At 32.2% G+C, this 17,825-nt stretch overlaps 1 protein-coding gene across 6 annotated transcripts in view; it reads right to left on the bottom strand.

The window, feature by feature from the left end:
- Positions 1 to 2,869: 2,869 nt before the first annotated feature.
- The window catches only part of NR2C1 (nuclear receptor subfamily 2 group C member 1), a 40,435-nt gene continuing 25,479 nt past the window's right edge, over positions 2,870 to 17,825 (bottom strand). For 3 of the 6 annotated variants that reach the window (XM_039874100.1, XM_039874102.1, XM_039874101.1), the window contains exons 10-14: positions 15,010 to 15,131; positions 9,744 to 9,883; positions 8,264 to 8,401; positions 6,337 to 6,442; positions 2,877 to 4,429 (exon numbers count right to left, since the gene is read on the bottom strand). In XM_039874100.1, coding sequence (XP_039730034.1) covers positions 4,255 to 4,429; positions 6,337 to 6,442; positions 8,264 to 8,401; positions 9,744 to 9,883; positions 15,010 to 15,131 — 681 coding nt within the window. In that variant the 3' untranslated portion in view covers positions 2,877 to 4,254. Of the gene's footprint in view, positions 4,430 to 4,495; positions 5,499 to 6,336; positions 6,443 to 8,263; positions 8,402 to 9,743; positions 9,884 to 15,009; positions 15,132 to 17,825 lie in introns of those variants that run through there. The other 3 variants (XM_039874104.1, XM_039874103.1, XM_039874105.1) reach the window with 3 other exon arrangements.

Raw genomic sequence — 17,825 nt, 5'->3', positions numbered from 1 at the left:
GATTTAGTGATTCAGTTGCAAGGTTAAAATTCAAAAATTAAACATTTAAAATTATTAGAAAAGTAATGTGCATATTTAAAAGTTTAAAGGATATTAAATGAACATTAATTTTCTAGGGGCTATTTTATGATTTTAAATAATATGCTTTAAAACCTATATTCCTTGACCCACCAGTTTGGAACGTTCTATTCCCAACTATTTAAAATGAGAAATTCAGCACATGACACTTTCTTCACTTCTCACCCTTTGCTCTTCCAAACTTTAATCAACCACATTATTTCTTTTAAAAGGTCAGCATTTATAAGATTTACATTAAATCAAGTAATGTGACTAGACCCAAAGAAAGGATTTAATTTTGTTACTAAATCTTCACACCCACCTACCTTCCACAACAAACTTCCAAATTATCAAATTTTCTTCCTCTATCAACTGCTCAAAATCATGTCACATTTGAACGTGAATGGTCTTTCATGCATTTTTGCCTATTTAAAAAAATTCCATCAGAAATATTTCTATAAAAGAACTCTTAAAACTTTAAAACCGTAACTATATTCCCATTATCTCACATTGAAAGGTTAATAACAATATCTTCAGGAGCATTCGAATTTCCCCAATTATTGCTTATTTTTAGTTATTCCAAATAAGGTCCATATATTGTAACTGGTTGGTTTTCATTTAAATTTCTTTAGCTCTATAGGTTCCTCACATTCTCCATCCCCTTTTTCTGTCCTTCCAATTTATGTTGAAGAAACTGGCAGTTCGTCCTGTAGCTTTCCAGTCTCGATTTTGTTGTGTCCCTGTGTTCTTCTATCCCTTGTATTTCCTGTATATTAGCAATTAAACCTAGGTGCTTGACCAGATTGGAGGATGGGGGGTAAAGTATATTTCATAGGTGACAATATACATCAGGAAGCACATCGTGTCTGCTTGTCACTTTTTGTGATCTTAGCAGCCATTGATGAGCACTGACAATCATTTCCTTACCTCCTTAAGTTTCTTTTCCTTAAAATTTTTAATTGATAGCTATAGATTTGCATGCAGTTATAAATACAGAGAAAGATCCTGTTTATATTTTTCTCAATGGTGTAACGTCTTCTCTTAATGGTGTAACGTTTTGCAAACTATATCATCACAACCGGGATACGGACACTAATACAATCCACTGATCTTATTCAGACGTCCTGTTTTACTTGTACTCATTTGTGTGTGCATTTATTTCTATACAATTACATCACATGTAAGTTCCTGTAAGTTGTTACCACGGTCAAGATTCTGAATAGATTCTATTAAGACCTACTGATTTGATTCTATAATTTTCTTATTTTCTATTTTTTGTCTTTTGTTACACTTTCAGGGTGAGTTCCTCAACAATTTTATCTTCCAACCCTTCTAATTGCTTTGACTATCATTTTTAATCTCCAGGGGCAGTTCCTTGCTCCAAATTTTCCTTTTCAAAGCATCCTATTCTCATTTAATGAACACAATGTCTCGTTTCTTTCCATATATTAATTACATTGGGGGTAGATATTTTTCTGATCCCTGCATATCTGTCTGATCTCTTAGGTATTAGAGATTTTCCTCAAATGTCTGATGATCCTGGCTGTAAGCTCATATTTAATATAGGCACTGAAAAGCTGAGTGGAAACCCCATGTATACATATACTACTTGGAAATTAGTGAGCTTCACTGAAGTGATAAAGTGGTGGTCAGGCTTATTATCTAGGCACAACCAGTGAGTGTCTGGTGATCTTTGCTCTGGAGGCAATTAGTTTCTCTGAAGAAAAAAATCCTAGCAGAGAACCCTACATTTGATGGCCAGCATTCTGGGAACACAGGGAGCCAACATTCAGAATGCAGATTTTTCACTTAATCCATATTTTCAATCCTATATCTAATCCAAGCCTTCTGTTATCCCTGATAGCCTGTAAATCCTATGACTTTCCAACTAGTTTCTCAAGACAATCGATCCCTGGCCTCCTGCTTGAAAAGGTGGAAAAATAAAATGTGGTCACCTGATTTAAGGTAAAGAAAGTTCAGTGGTTCCGTATACAGACTTGCAACCAATTCTTTCTTTTTTATGTCCCAAGAACCATCTCTGAATATGAGCACCTGGTTCTTTCAGGTACTGAGCATCTTTTTTGGGTACCACAAGGTAAACTGTCTTCTTTCTCACTGCAGTGCCTTTTGCAGGCTTCTTTGATTCTGGCTCTGCTAAGTCTGTCCTTCTCTATTTGCATTTTGTTTTCCAAAAATTTATTAAACTCTCTTAGCCTTTGATTTCTTCTCTTCTGTTTTATTTGTGATTGTGTGGTTATGCTTTATTGGGATTTTACTGAGATTTCAGAAGAGAATAAATTAACAGTCAATCTGTAGTATTTAGCTGGAAGTCTTCAAACTGAATTGTAATAATGCTAAAACACTGGCTATAGAAATGTTTTCCACAGTTCTCTCTTCCTGGAAGTACTTTAATAAATCTTACTAGAGATTTCTTAACAATGTACCAAACAAACAAAAAGATGGCTACTGAACAAATAGGATTTGAAATCCAATATACTTTCAGGAAACAGAAATTTGTAATGCAGGTCACATTTTAATATGGTTTTAAAAACACTTTCAAATATAACTACAAATTTAATCAGGAAAAATACCTGAAAGAAATATGTTTTAATTGACCATTAGTACATTATTTAAAAAGAATTATTTTCCTAAGTCTTTGGCTTATTTCTTTGTTTATAAAGGTATAAATCTACTGATTTTTCCATTTGAGTATTTTGTTGTAAATGTAGTTTTTCCCAGCTGATAACTATAAATAAACCTGTTGACAAAAATCATATTTTAAATAGGGAAAAAAGTTTCCTTAATAACTTGGTAAAGACTGTAAGTTAATACTTTTATTAAACTTTACTATAAAGTAGTAATTAGTAAAATCCACAGGCTCCCCCAAAATTCAACTCTTCTATTGCAAAAATCTTTATAAAAAAATGTACTGAGTGCAATGAAATCTCGATATTTGTTTTTTTTTTTAATCAACAAATAGACATATCAAAATAATTTATCATGAAATCAGAGCAAAGAAATATTTAACAGTATCAGGTTTGCTAAGGAAAACATTATTGTGGAAGACATCCAAGGAGTCTAAAATGCTTTTGTTGTGGCAATAACATGGCTTCAGGCTGATGCTCATGTTAAAATAGACCTTTCCTCTTTAAAGTGAAAAATTGGTGCATATTCCTCCATGTATTAAAATTTCTGATTTTTTAAAAATTATCAACTGTTTTTAAAAATTATTTCAGTCATCTTGAAAACAAAGATTGGCTATGATAAATCCATTATTTAACGAATTGTGTATTTCTAATGATGAGAAAGAAAGTGGCTAAAACCATGGAAGGATCAGGAAGCTATAATTCAGATCAGAAAAGAGGGCGAGGACAGATGCTTTTGTGGAATGGGAGAGCAAACTTTTAATATCTATTTTGCAATACTGAAACATTTTGGGCTCAGTCTCCACTCCTTTTAAAACATAGCAGTAAACCAAAACTATTAAAATGAGCCCTATCTTATTCTCAAAAACAATTTTCTGCTACATATATAAATAAGAAGTGCTTATAGCTAATAGATAAGACTAAAAAGTGAACTCTTAGGATCACAAATGACCTATGTCTCATTGCCAGCAATGAGAGTGGTATATGCTAAGGGTGCCATGATATTTACAAAAGACAAAAAATATATATACTCAATTATTATTTGCTCTGGTTCTAATGTTATCATTATACCATTGAGCATAAAATAATCTTCTTTGACATAGTAATTAAAACAGATATTTATAAGAGTAAAATACAAGGACATCCTCAGAGATTTCTGACGATTAAGTGTTCATCTAACTAGTTCATAACAAAGTTAAACATGAATAAAACACAATTCTGGAAAAAAAGACTAATTTATTTGTTTTACAAAATGAAGTAAGATATGAGAGATCTTTAGATAGTTAAGAGGTGACAGCGTTAGGTGTCATCTTAACCAAGAATAAATTCATAGTATTTCTTATTCACTTAAATAAGACAGGAAGGGAAATTCTAATTCCTGCTACCTGCCCAGTCACTTTGAAAATTCTTAAGGAAGTTAAAATAAAAATAACTTGGTTTTTGGTTATTCCTTAAAGTTAAAATTTCCAGACGCCCTGGAAGCAAAGAGTTCAATTTGGTGTCTTCTTGTACTCTGAGAAAGAACAAGAAGTTTACACTGAGCTCTCGGCTTTCAAATGCCGTGACCAATTATTTGTGAGTTATAATCTGCAGGTTCCATTTTTAAAATATGTGGGATGACACTGTCAATTCGTACATTGCCAATGAGACCTTTGAAAAACAGTTCTTCAGTGATGGTAGCATTCATCAGCCTCAAAGCTGGCAATCTGAGTAGCAGTCTGGACAATCTAAAAATAAAAAAAGGGGGAGGTGGGAACAAAGTTATAAATCAAAAAGATTTAGTAGAAAAATATGAGTAATTTATACATGTATATTGTTTGTGGCCTACTTTAATAAAGTTAAAATAAAAACCTTAGTATTCTCAAGCCTTAACGTGTATGACAATTAACTGGATATAAATGCAGTCTGACAGACCTCATAGGAAAGCCTTGCTCTTAACTGCTATACTGCACTGCCTCCAGTTGGCTGCACAGACCATGGAGCTAAGTTATTATAATGTGTATTGAGTTACACATTTAAAAATGGCTTAGGAGGTCATCTGAGGTTGTAAGAACAGCAATATTTTGTGTTATCAGGACACACAAGGCTCAATTATAATCATTTTCTTAGTTTTTCTTTACAAAAAACTACTAAGAATGGTAAAACAGGCAATAGTTGTTATTACTGGGAAAAGCACAATATGGATGGAAACAAGATCATTGGATTCAGATCTTGATTCTATCGCCCCCTAGCTATGTGAACGTGTATAAGCTACTTACTCTCGTCTCTCACAGTGTTGTGAAAATTAACGAAATAATCTCTGCCAGTTTCTGTATTAGTGAGGTTCTTAAACTTTGGCAGGGTAACATCTTGTGTGAAAGCACATTATAAATTGAAAACTGCTATCCAAAGATAATTATTATCTTTAAGTAACTAGGAATGTAAGAAACTGAGAAGGAATCCCAGCTACCACTCAAAGCATCTGGAACCTCATGGAGCAGAGGTCAGCAGTTGTATGTCTAACGGAGAAAAAATTTAAATACTGTATTTATTTGTATAATGAGGTATAAAACAACATTAGACACTTCAAAAACTGAAAAACAATCATAACAAAACCAACAACAAAAGAACCACCTTTCCAAAAAGCTTGTGGTATGTTTATCCTTCCTCTAGTCTAAGGCCTTGCACTCCAACACTTGAGACCAAATGAAACCAGCAAGCAGCCCCAGGATTAAGTGATCTTCCTATAGCCATGTATTCTACTCCTCAAATTATTCAGTTCCTTTTGTTCCCACCAGGTGAGCTGCATCCATAGAACTGGTAGGAAGCAGGGTAAGAAAACTGGTTACACAAACTAAGGCTGATTTTCATGATGGAACTGGCTTATAAATCTATTATTTAATATACGTAAAACATTTTATGTGAAATGTTCTTTTACTAGTTTGAAGTATGTTAAATAAATGTTAGTAAACACATTTATATAGCTTTTACTATGTAAAAGGTACTGTTCTTTACATATATTGACTGATTTAATTGTTATACTAATTGTAAAGTGTAGACACTATTATTATCTCTCTTTTACAAGTTAAGAAACTGAAACAGAAGTTAAATAACTTGCCAAGGTCATACAGCTAGTAAGTATATGGTCAAACCTAGGTACTCTGGTCTGATGGCCATGTGCTTAATTAACTACTCTACAAAATTGTCCCTCTTCTAAGATGGAATTAATCTTATTAAAAAAAAAATTTTTCCCAAAGGACATAGGCAAGAAATACCTTGGTAGAAATATAAGCCAAATTTCAAAATAGGCTAATGGTATATTTTTGTTCAGTCCCCCCGCCTTTTAATTAATAAAATCTATTACTTCATCTGAAGAAAATAAAGTTTGGGTGCTATAGTCAGACTCTCTGGGTTCACAATCAGGTACTGTCATTTATTGTGTGACCTTAAGCAAGTTACTTAACCTCTTCTCTATATAAAATATAAGAACTGGATGAAATATTACATGTGAAGCACTTGTAACAATGCTTTTAATAGCATTAATTATTTCAAAGGTCAATGTCGCCTAGAACATTTAATTGCTCTTGAAATGAAAAATAACAGATTCACAAAAAAGTTTTAAGATGAATTTAAGCAATATTTAACTTCTAGATACCTATAAGTGTCATCTGGATATGTTTTTGTTATATAATCTTGAAATTCCACATAAGCCTTTTCCTGAAATTTCTCAATCTGTTCCATGTTTTCGAGGCCTGGATGATCTGAAACATTAAAGAATATATTGTCACCCTACTTCTGAATGTTCATCTAATAAGGCACCTAGAGTGGAGATGAAAGAGGGTGAGAAGAACAGTTCAGTCAAAAATGAAGTCTCCTCATATATGTGGCTCTTTTTACAAATATTACTAAATACCAGGCACTGTACTTTAAACCCTTAAAACTATTTGATCTCATATTTGTATTCTAACAATAAAAAAAAAAAAAATGAAACCAATGAGCTCTACTAAAATGAATAGCTTTCTCCTTTCAAAAGTGGTAGAAGAGATTTTGCTCATTTTGCTTTCAACAGGAATAAAAAATTAAATAGTTTAGTTAAAAAGGCATTTTTAACCCAATAAAATATTTGTAGATTATATTCTATACTGCTTTTTTTATTTTTAAAAAATCCCACTATTGTTAGGTAAAAAGGTACTTATGAAATGATAAAACTATGAACATCATCCCTATCAGAAAAATTACAACACAGAAACAAAATTATCTATAAACATTACAATGGTCACTATAAAATTTCGCAAAAATGGAAATAGTAAAAAAACAAAAAAAACAAAAAAAAACAAAACACTTCATAAAAATTATGCCTAACTTAAATACTGAAAACTATAGAAAGCTGTCTTGACCAAAGAGAATTAAAAGTAATAAATAGAAAATACTGGGAATATTCAAAAAAATTACATTATACCTCTAACTTCAAATCTATGTTCTTTCAATTTTAAGGAAAATGAAAATAGCAAATTGGTTGTGATAAAAATGGAGAAACATATTATTAGCTTATGTGAAACATTATATGAAACAGTACAAAAAAAGCTTTAATTATCTTATAGGTATCAATGGTAAAAGACAGATTTCCTCAGATAATTTTATTATGATGCATTGGAATAGAAATATATACCAAAATGAAAAATACAGAGCCTAAGAGAACAGTTAATTTTTCTTATTCAGAAACTGATCACTGAGCTCACTAGCACTTACTACATGTGCAACCTAGAAACTGGCAGGAAAATAAGAGACCCATTTCTCTATTTGTTGGTAACTCTAATAAGATGTTTGGACGTTTACCTCATTAACACAATACTCATCTCTCATTCTGCCTTTCAATGATGCCTAAGAATTCAAATGTCGATGTGTTTAGTTCTGTTTAGCAACAGAACTAAAGCTCTACGATGTCACTTCACTGATTTCTTCAAAGTTCCTTTTCAAATGTCGATGTGTTTAGTTCTGTTTAGCAACAGAACTAAAGCTCTACGATGTCACTTCACTGATTTCTTCAAAGTTCCTTTTCATACCTTGATAAATGTCTTAACATTCATAAAATTCACCAATTTATACAATTCAGTGGTTTTGGTATATTCAAAGTTGTCAATCATCACCACGATCTAAAATTCTAGAACATTCTGTCACCCCAAAAGAACTGTGCACCCATTATCAGTCACTCTCTATCCTCCCCTCTCCTCAGTCTCTGGCAACCACTTATCAATCTACTTTGTCTGTAAGACTTGCCTATACTAGACATTCAATATAAATGGAATCATATGGGGTCTTTTGTGACTGGCTTCTTTCACTTAGCATACCATTTTCAATGTTCATCCATGTTGTAGTATGTATCAGAATTTCTTTTTATGGCAGAATGATATTCCATTGGATGCATATATTACATTTTGTTTATTCATTCATTTGTTGATGAACACTTGGGTTGCTTTCATTTTAACTGCACCATCTTATATTCCACCAGCAATGTATGAGGGTTCCGATTTCTCCACACCCTCAAAAGCTGTATGTTAAGTAAGAAGTCAGTATTTACATACCTGGACTGAAGAGTACTATTGCCTTCAGGTAGGCATATTCATATCCATCAATGCAGAGTTTAACCATGCTATTACAAAACTCCTGTAGTTTGAAGATATGCTCCATCAATAATTTTCTTCTTTCTGTTGACATTTTATCTTCAATTAAAAACAAACAAACAAGCTAATAAAAGCTTCTAGTTTTCAGCTAAAATGTATGACTATTTTTATCCAACAATTTTCCATCTCACTAATTTCTAGCTTTAAATATAAAATCTATATATATGTGAAATTCAGTATCTCTGCAAGTATAAATGAAACTAAGTGCCTCCTTTCAAGATATACCTTTGAGAAGACAACCTGTAAAGACAAACTAGTCAATCAAAGTACAAAAGATTCAAATTTTAACAGTTTTAAGTTTATACTGATTTTTAAAAATGAGCAGAATCATCTAGATTTTTAAATTACCAGCACTACTAACATAAAAATATTTAGCAAAAAAACACTGCCAAGACCAAAGAAAAATTGGGTAAAATAAGCTTTTATGACAAATAATTGAATTTATTGTGGAGGGATATGTTTAAAACGTATCTGATTAGTCAACTACTGCTTTAATGAAGGCAAACTGTATAGTACATTACAAATTTATGAGAAATGAATCAAAGAGTCCACAAATAAAATGGAGATTTAGTGCTGCTTTCTAGTAGATCAATTGTTGAGATTTTAAGATGATTTCTCTGCCCTTAAATAGGAGGAAGCCGTAGATAATTTAAAAATCATATAAAAACAATGGGAAATGGAATATAGTAAGGAAATAAAACATAATTCCTAATTTATAAATTATTCCTGAACTCAAAAGGGAGTTTCTATTTGAGGATGGGGCACCTTCTTGGTTAGTCTTATGCCATTCTGAAGTTAAACATTTTTAAATCAGTGACTGCCTGTCTCCTCAAATAAATGAGCTGTAATTACCCTGGCATCAAGAAAAGGAAAAAGAGACTAAGGATTATTCTGTGACTCTTCAGTACTTTTAAAATATGAGAATACACCTCAATGAACAGACCCCACAAATCAGCCTATCTTGGCATTCAAAGAATTACAATGAAGAAAGGTACTTTAAACATCGGTTGGAAGAATACATGTTAAAATATTTGGTCAATTCTACATAAGATGACCCTGGATTATCTTTTGTTCTTTGGTACCCTGGATTATCTTTTGTTCTTTGGCATCTATACCAAAGAACAAAAATTCACAAAGCCTGGTCAGAAATAGTCGGCCAGACTTATATATACTTAAATATTGTTTCAGTTTTGTTGTGTTCTCATTTAAAAATATTTTTGGGTGATCAATGAATTATCAAAATGTAAAAATTATCTAAAGTGAAAAGGATGTTGATATCTAAGACATTATCATCAGATATCTAACTTTAATAGTTAACTCTTTATAAAACTGACATCACCTCTTATATCCCAGAAAAGGAAATAAAAACAGTGCTTTTTACCTTGTTGAAGGCTACTGTGAAGACAATTGACAAATGTTGCTAATATAGTTGCCACATTCATTACTTGCCAGCACTGGGCAAGACCAAGAGTAAAAAGTTCATTCCAATAAGCTTTCACCAATGATATGCTGTTTTCTTGCCTATTAAAAAATACACACACATACAAATCAGATATTAAAATATATTTTATAAAGTTTACATCTGATTCATATATTTAAAAATGAAATACTAGTGAAGTACAATTACTCTAAAGAGACCAACTAGGCATGGATTTAATCAATTCTGTATTTTGTACACATGATAGCAATTAATGAGGAAGGCTTAGAAATTTAAATATTAGCTAGCTCTTTAGTTAATCAGCCAGTTCATAAGAACGGTTTCAAAATACAGAAGTTGGGGCTGTAGTTCTACATTTCATGGAAACAGCATAAAGATTGTTTTAAAAAAGTTAAAAGCAAAAGCATACATTTAAAAAACCTTTCCCGAGTTTTCCTTTGCTTTAAATGTAGGCGAATACTTTTTTTAAAAGGGCAATTAGAATTATTCGATAGTAGGTAAGCAACCAATTTCCCTGGAGAAATGAATTAGGTATGTTTCAGATGAGATAGCGGTATCCCTGTAAATGAGATACTAAGAATTTTACTAAGAGTAACAAAGAGAACAAAAAAAAGTCAAAAGTCCTTTCCTGAATTTCTAAATAAGAAATCTCAGCAGCATGAGAGAGTAGAAAAAGTATTAGAATAGGAGTTAAGGGACCAGGGTTTTAAAACATATCATCCACTTATTATCGATTTGAAATTAGGCAAAATAAACTTCCCAAGTCTCAGGCTACTTAGCTGTACAAAATGAAGAGACACTATAAATCCTATACCTATTTCAGTTATTATGAGACACAAATGTAAGAATTACGTGAACAGGCCATGACATAAGTGATAAGCCAGGCACTGTTCTAAGTACTTGAGAAATAACACAAGCAACATGGATTACTACTTTATTATATACTTTATTATAATACTTTATTATAAATAAGATAAAGAAAGTTAAGATTTCCTTTCTTCAAGGAGATTTAAATTGGTAAAAACATCCTGATAGGAAATATGTACATTCTGATGAAAGGTATTTCATTTTCTCACTAAATCTTTAAAATTAGGATAATCAGCGTGTTTAACAGTAATCATTAATCAAGTTGAGAATCACAGCCTTCCTTACGGCATTCAATTTTATTTGAGAATTGAATATACTCAAACATAAGCTAATACTGCCAATTTAAGAGTTATGGAAGGTAATTTTTCTCACTAGAAATTATTTAGGCGATTTTTGAACTCCATGTTGATCACTCTTTTCCATTTAGTAGCTGAGAATGATCACTTACCATAAAAAATTGACTATTAAAATCTATTTGAAAGTAAGTTTAAATGAAAAGAAAATCAGTATTTTTAAATCTCCATATAAGTGATTAAAATTTCAATCTCAAAATCAATGAAAATGAAAGATAAGATACTATTTTCATTTATCAGAAAAGATGGATAAAATTCAGAATTGAGGGTGTGCGAAAATAAGCATTCATGCTCACACACTGCTGACAGGAATGTAAACTGGCTCACAACTCTTTGGAGGACGACTTGGTAGTACCTATCAAAAAACTAGAAGGCACACCCTCAGACTCAGAATTCTACTTGTAAGAACCTATTTTATAGAAATACTAACACAAGTAGACAAATATATATTGCTACAATGCTTACGGTATAGCACTGGGTATAATAACAAAGAAAACTAGCAACAACTCAAATGCCTACTAATAAGGGATAAGTAAATTATAATTAATTCATCAAATGGAATACTAGGTAGCTGTTAAGGAGAACAAGGTAAATTTACATATGCTGACACAGGAAGAAGTCCATCATATAAATGTGAAAAGAAAGACAAAGAACAGGATGTGTAAGTGTGAGTGTATTTGTTTAAATAGGGCATGGAAAAGATCTGTAGGGCAATAAATGGTTGGTGGGGTTAGTTACCTCAGGAGAGGGATGTTTTACTTTATATTTCTATAAGCATGAGGAAAAGGTTAAAAGCAAACATGGTGGAAAAGTTTTCACCTTAACCTCTGATTCTGAAGTTTTAAAGAGGAAACAACTAACCAAGGTAATCAACTAATGAACACAGGACAAGAAAAGGAACAGAGCCAACTGAAAAAAACAAACAAACAGAAACCCAGAGTAATCTGACATTGCTGGGGGAGACTCAGAGAAAAGGTTAAGGAATATCACTGCAGAGGAAGAGGAACACCAAAATTGGTACAAGTACCCTTTCCTTAAGGAATAAAGATAAAAAGTGGCAACTAAGGAATAAACTACCAGATTATTTTGTTTCCATAGGAAAAGTGAAAGAACTGTAGAGATCAATTATAGAAATATATCTATTTACGTTCTTATCCAAACATCAAAAAAGATCCTTGTAGTTTAGCTAGTTACACCGTCCAAATGTTTTTTAAAAATACATCATGAAAGAAAAACAGCAAGTCCCCTTTAAAAAGAAGGTTCCTAAGAGAATGAAGCAAAACTACTACTACTTTGTAGCAGCACTGGATTAAATTTACATTCATCATCTCACCTAAGCAGCATAGCCTGCAAAGAAGCATTTCAATTTACAGACATGGAAATGAAGGCTCAGTTAAGTGATATAGCTAGTAGATAAATAAATCCAAAATCTAAACCCAGGTGTTCAAAGTCTATGAAATCAATACACAGTATCAGTCAAGTATGTGGAAAGTTATGCAAGTGTTAATAAAAGCAATAAACTGCATAAGGGTAAACATGTCAACTTCTTTTACAAATAGGTATAGGTACTTTACTATGCTATATTGTTAGTGTTCATTAAAATATGTATGTAGTACTCAAACTTAGAGGTCAGATCATTGTTTATAATATTTATTTTGATAAAGGGATATGACTTGAAGTTATCTATAGCTGGAGATAATCTAACCACTTGGCTTCTACACAAATAAACCCAAGGCATTATACTTTACCTGGTAGCATCTGTTTGAAATGAAGCTATGTCTGGACCTTAAAGAAAAATAGTGCTATGGCAATGGAGCTGAAACCCACAGTTAGAGTAAACATTGCTTTGTGGTAGTGGGACTTTAAAAGATTTGACTTTGAGACTTAACGTTTAATGGAAGGTTTTTAAAAAGTATTCCTTCCATACATCAAGTCTCCTGTAGCAAAATGGTGATAGTTTGGAGCTGTTAGTTAATTATCTATGTAGAGATAATAGAGTTAAAAATCTAGGTAGAGAAGACTGCTCCCTTTACTCCAGACAAACTGTGCCAAGTGCCCTCACCCCCAATTTAATCTATACTACTGTGTAGTCATCTACCTCAATTATTCAGGTAGAATTGGAAAACAACTTAATTACTGGAAGTACTAAAACTACAAATCTTAAACAGAAAAGCAATATCCTTATAAAACACAGAAGCCTTGTAAATACAAATAGTATTAACCATCTCTTAAGATTCTTTAAGTTTTGTTTCCTTCTATTATTAAAGTAAGTGATCAAAATAAACTGGACTTTTAGAAAATGATTAATGTTGCTTATCTGTTTCTCTATTATCTGTTTCCCTATAAAATTGGAGCTTTGTTTTCAAGTATTATATCTAAAAATAAAAATGCAACTAATGACAGTTTCTAGGGGATTTAGAATAGTTTTTCTTACCATCTGATTAATTCAAATTATAAATTATTTAGATAGTGTTAATAGTTTACCTAGCAGTTAATGGCCTTGAACACTATACCAATAGTTAATTCTAATTGCAAAGAGTCATGTGGCTGTCACATTGAAACCAATTTTCAATACAATCACAGAGAAATGTGGCTGCCACTATAAAATTATACTACATTATAAATAGAAACCTCAGGCTTTATTTTTGGTTTCTTCAACATTTGCATTATTTCCATAGCACACTTAATTTAACAGGAGTACTTAAGATCAGTGGTGTTACAAATAATCCCAGGAGTTCAAATCATTACCTCCCAATCCTTCTTTTTGTTGTTTTACTATAATAATTGATAGCCTATTATAAAAAAAATACCACCAGGTTACTTTTCAAGGCATAAGTATGTCAAGTATAAGCTTAAGGAATTATAGTTAATGCTTTAAAATAAACTGCTAACGTGTACATTTATATTGTATTTTAATTATTTCTTTAAATAAAACATTGTATTTGGAGAAATTCTGAAAGTTAAATGCTATTTTGAAAGGGCTAACAATCATTTTAAAGGTAATCCATTATAAATCAGGCTTTTAGTTCATGTAATTGTATTACTTAAACACATTATTTAATGCATGGTATATTCGACACTGATTAATAAACCAAATTATAGTGGAGTTCTATATATGCCTTTTAAAGCCATGATTCAGATACGTTTGTTATATTCAAAATATTCTCTAAGGATAAAGTGGGCAGTTATTATCCCTATTTGTACAGGCTATGAAAGTAAACCGTTTACGAAATCATTTTGGTGAACAGGGTCCTATAACTAGATTAATACTTTTCTAATTATGGGCTTAACTTTTTCCATGGTCTCTTTGCTTCTTCGTACCAGTTACTTTACAGCAATCTAAATAACTTTGGCAAACTTTTAAGTAAAGCTTGTGTTTCTTACAGTAGACCATTTCCATTAACAGCCGTAGACCATTTCCATTAACAGCCGATGACTTTGGAACAGAATACAGATGTGCTATTCAACGGAAGGATCAATCTTCTAAATTATCACAGTGGTACTAAAGGTTTACATTTTTTTCCTTGCTCTTTTTTTCAGTCACATGATTAGAAAACAATTATCTCTATTTTAAAATATATTCACTGTTTGCAAGTTTCAGCTCCTTATTAAAATGCCTGAGATGAGCACTGAAACTGTGGTGGTGGGAGGGAAAAAAGCCACCTTAGGACATCCTTACATCCTTCCTATCTTTAAGTCACTCAAAGACGGCCTACAAAATGCTGGCCATGATTTACCAGCTCCACCACATATAATCCACTCAAATTGTTATCTTAGTCAATTTATGAAACATGGCTACTTTACCACATAAAAATAATACACAGAAACAACTAGCTGCTATGATTTGTAATATAAATGACAAAAATTAAAGTTATAATGTTATACCGTTTTTTTCCTTTAATGCAGATCCTCCTAAAATATAAGTTCTTGCTCAATGAACATTTGTGCTACAAAATCACATTTATATATGAGGACTTCAAAACACTTACCCTAAAGCCTGGAAGGAAGGAATCGAAAGTGCCCAGTGCATTGATAAGAACAGCAGTCTGGAGGCAGACTCCCCAATGTAGTGCACATTCAGGTACTCAGGCATAGGAGAAGGCATGGTGAGCTAGTGTGAACAGAAACCAAAGTAAATTATCTCATGACAGACAGTTCTAAATGATCATTTCTTTGCAAAAGTTAAACATAAATGTATCAAATATGAGTCTATTATTTTTACCAAAAGGCAAATCTTGAAATAATCTAAGTCATTGGATTTTATAGCTAAAAACATTTAGAATAAATGAGATCGTAGTTTTTAACAAAGCAATATTCAGATAAGCAGAATCCTACTTAATAAAAACCAACCATGATATTATCTGGTAGTGTTTTTAAAAGTTACTTAATGTCTTGGTCTAATGTGTTTTTTCCTCTCCTCCTCTTCTTTATCAACAATGGTATACAACAACTTCAGTTTAAGGATCAATGCTGTACATTAAATGTTCTTTTCATTTAGGCTGTGAGATTAACAAATTCAAATGCTTACAGGAGCAGGAGAGTAATCAGTGAAGGAGGCCTGCTGGCACCATCTGGGAAGTACATATTCCCAGATAAAGGGCACAGCTGTGACCTGAATTTAACACACTGAAAATGTGGGAATCTGGGCTCAGTACTACCTACTCTAACGTTCAAATAGCAGGTTCTGTGTAAAATCTCTCCATTTAATCTACAGGTAAAACAAAATGAACCTGTGACCATAATACTCACAGGCTACGTTTATACTGCTGACCTTACATAGTTACTTTAAATGTGTGACCACTGTCGAAAATAAATATCCAACACCAAAACACTTTTAAAAGAATTTTTAAAAATCTTGTTAGAGAACTTTTGTTGCTATAAATAAAATGTAATTTTACCTGTATGTGATGATATAGGAAAACAAGTACTCACATACTACTGAGGGTAGGTAAAATGTAGGGCATTTTGGCAGTATCTATCAAAATTTTAAAACTGAGTACATCCTGTGACCTAATAATGACACTTCTAAATCTCTATTCTAGAAAAATACTTATATACCTGCACAAAAAAAGCATGTATAAAGATGTCCATTGTAGTACTACTAATGGAGCATCTTGTAGGCATTAAAATTAATAAGATAAATTGAGATGTAATGGCAGAGAAAAAACATGTCATAGACACCCAGGTGGGAAAAACTGCAAAACAACATGTAAATGACCCAAATTATGTGTATGAATGTATGTGTGTATATATACACACACACACACACACACACAACAACAACAAAAGGAAATACACCACACACTTAACAGCAGTGTCTACCCCTTGGGTGAAGTAGGTAAATGTGTCCACATGTTTTTCTGGGGAATGGACATATAGCTTTCATCAGATTCTCAAAGGTGTCTGTGATGCCAAACAGATCGAAAGGTTTTCATCAAAACAATATAAAAGTACTTCAGAAATGTTAGATAAAAATGTAAAAGATATTAACTGCCTTTGTTCAATATTAGCCCCAAACAGTTTACCTCTTTATAAATGGTGCCGAGTAACAAAACAACAAGGCAATTAACAGTTGAAATTCCACGTATCAGAACAGGGGTCCCCAATCCCCAGGCTGCGGACCGGTACTGGTCCGTGCCCAGTTAGAAACTGGGCTGCACAGTAGAAGGTGAGCGGTGGGCAAGCGAGCAAAGCTTCGTCTGTATTTGCAGCTGCTCCCCAGAGCTAGCATCACCGCCTCAGCTCCACCTCAGATCATCAGGCATTAGATTCTCATAGGAGCACCGGGCCCTGGTGCCAAAAAGGTTGGGGACCACTGTATCAGAAGGTAATTTTTTAAATGTTTGAGAAATGTTTACTGGAGCAGTAAATTAAAATACCATTATTTAAAATAATTCTTAAGAGAACTGTAGGGAAGCATGTATTAAGCATCTTAAATGCAATCATTAAGATACAACTGTTTCTACACATAACTATGTAAAAAACAAACTGGGAACTATCTATCTATCATAACTTTTCAGAATTGTCAAAGGTGAACAGGGGAAAAAAAGCCTAAAAAACTAGGGGAATTACCAAAGATTAATAGTTTTAGGGGGGAAGAGTAGGTAAGATGCAAAACCACAGCAAAGAATACCCTTTGCTAAATAGTTTAAAATCGAATATGTAAAAACTGGATGTAAGGGCTAAAAAACACACACGCACCTTGACTTACACAACAGTGGTTATAACAATGAAAACTTTGTTTTAGTCATAAAACTGAAATCATTTGCAATATACACGACAAAAACATATTATTTAAGAGACGACCATATTATATTATATATTATAGAGAAAATATCTCACAATTTATGTTTTACATACTTAATTTTCTTAAGGCAAGATACACCTTTAGCATTATGAATCAGAAAGCTGATGCTGGCTAAAGAAATAAATCTTTTTGATTGCAAAGACAAATATTTCTTCCTCTATATAGAGTAAGTAAGTTTCTACTACAAAGATGTTAAATCTTCCCCAAATTTTGTAGAATATAAATATTGTGTATTTCCTAAAAGCCTTTGGAATTTTAGGTTTATAAATTGAATTACACACATTTTTCAAACTATATAATTTAATACATTGAAATTTTAAGAGTATTGACATGAACTAAACTAGGCTACCTATTTTAGAAGTTATTTTCTGCAATTACCTTTCTAGCAGTTTCTAGTTTCTGTATGTAATTCTGATAACAGGCTGAATGATGGAGCTTTAAAAAAAATTATCTGACTTGAGTAAAGAGATTTAGACTCTCAACTTGACATTAATTAGT

This window comes from Pteropus medius, unplaced genomic scaffold (assembly GCF_902729225.1).
Source record: "Pteropus medius unplaced genomic scaffold, Ma_sr-lr_union100, whole genome shotgun sequence".
Classification (NCBI taxonomy): Eukaryota; Metazoa; Chordata; class Mammalia; order Chiroptera; family Pteropodidae; genus Pteropus; species Pteropus medius.
Note: the sequence above shows the minus strand (reverse complement) of the source record. Positions and strands in the feature narration are given on the sequence as shown.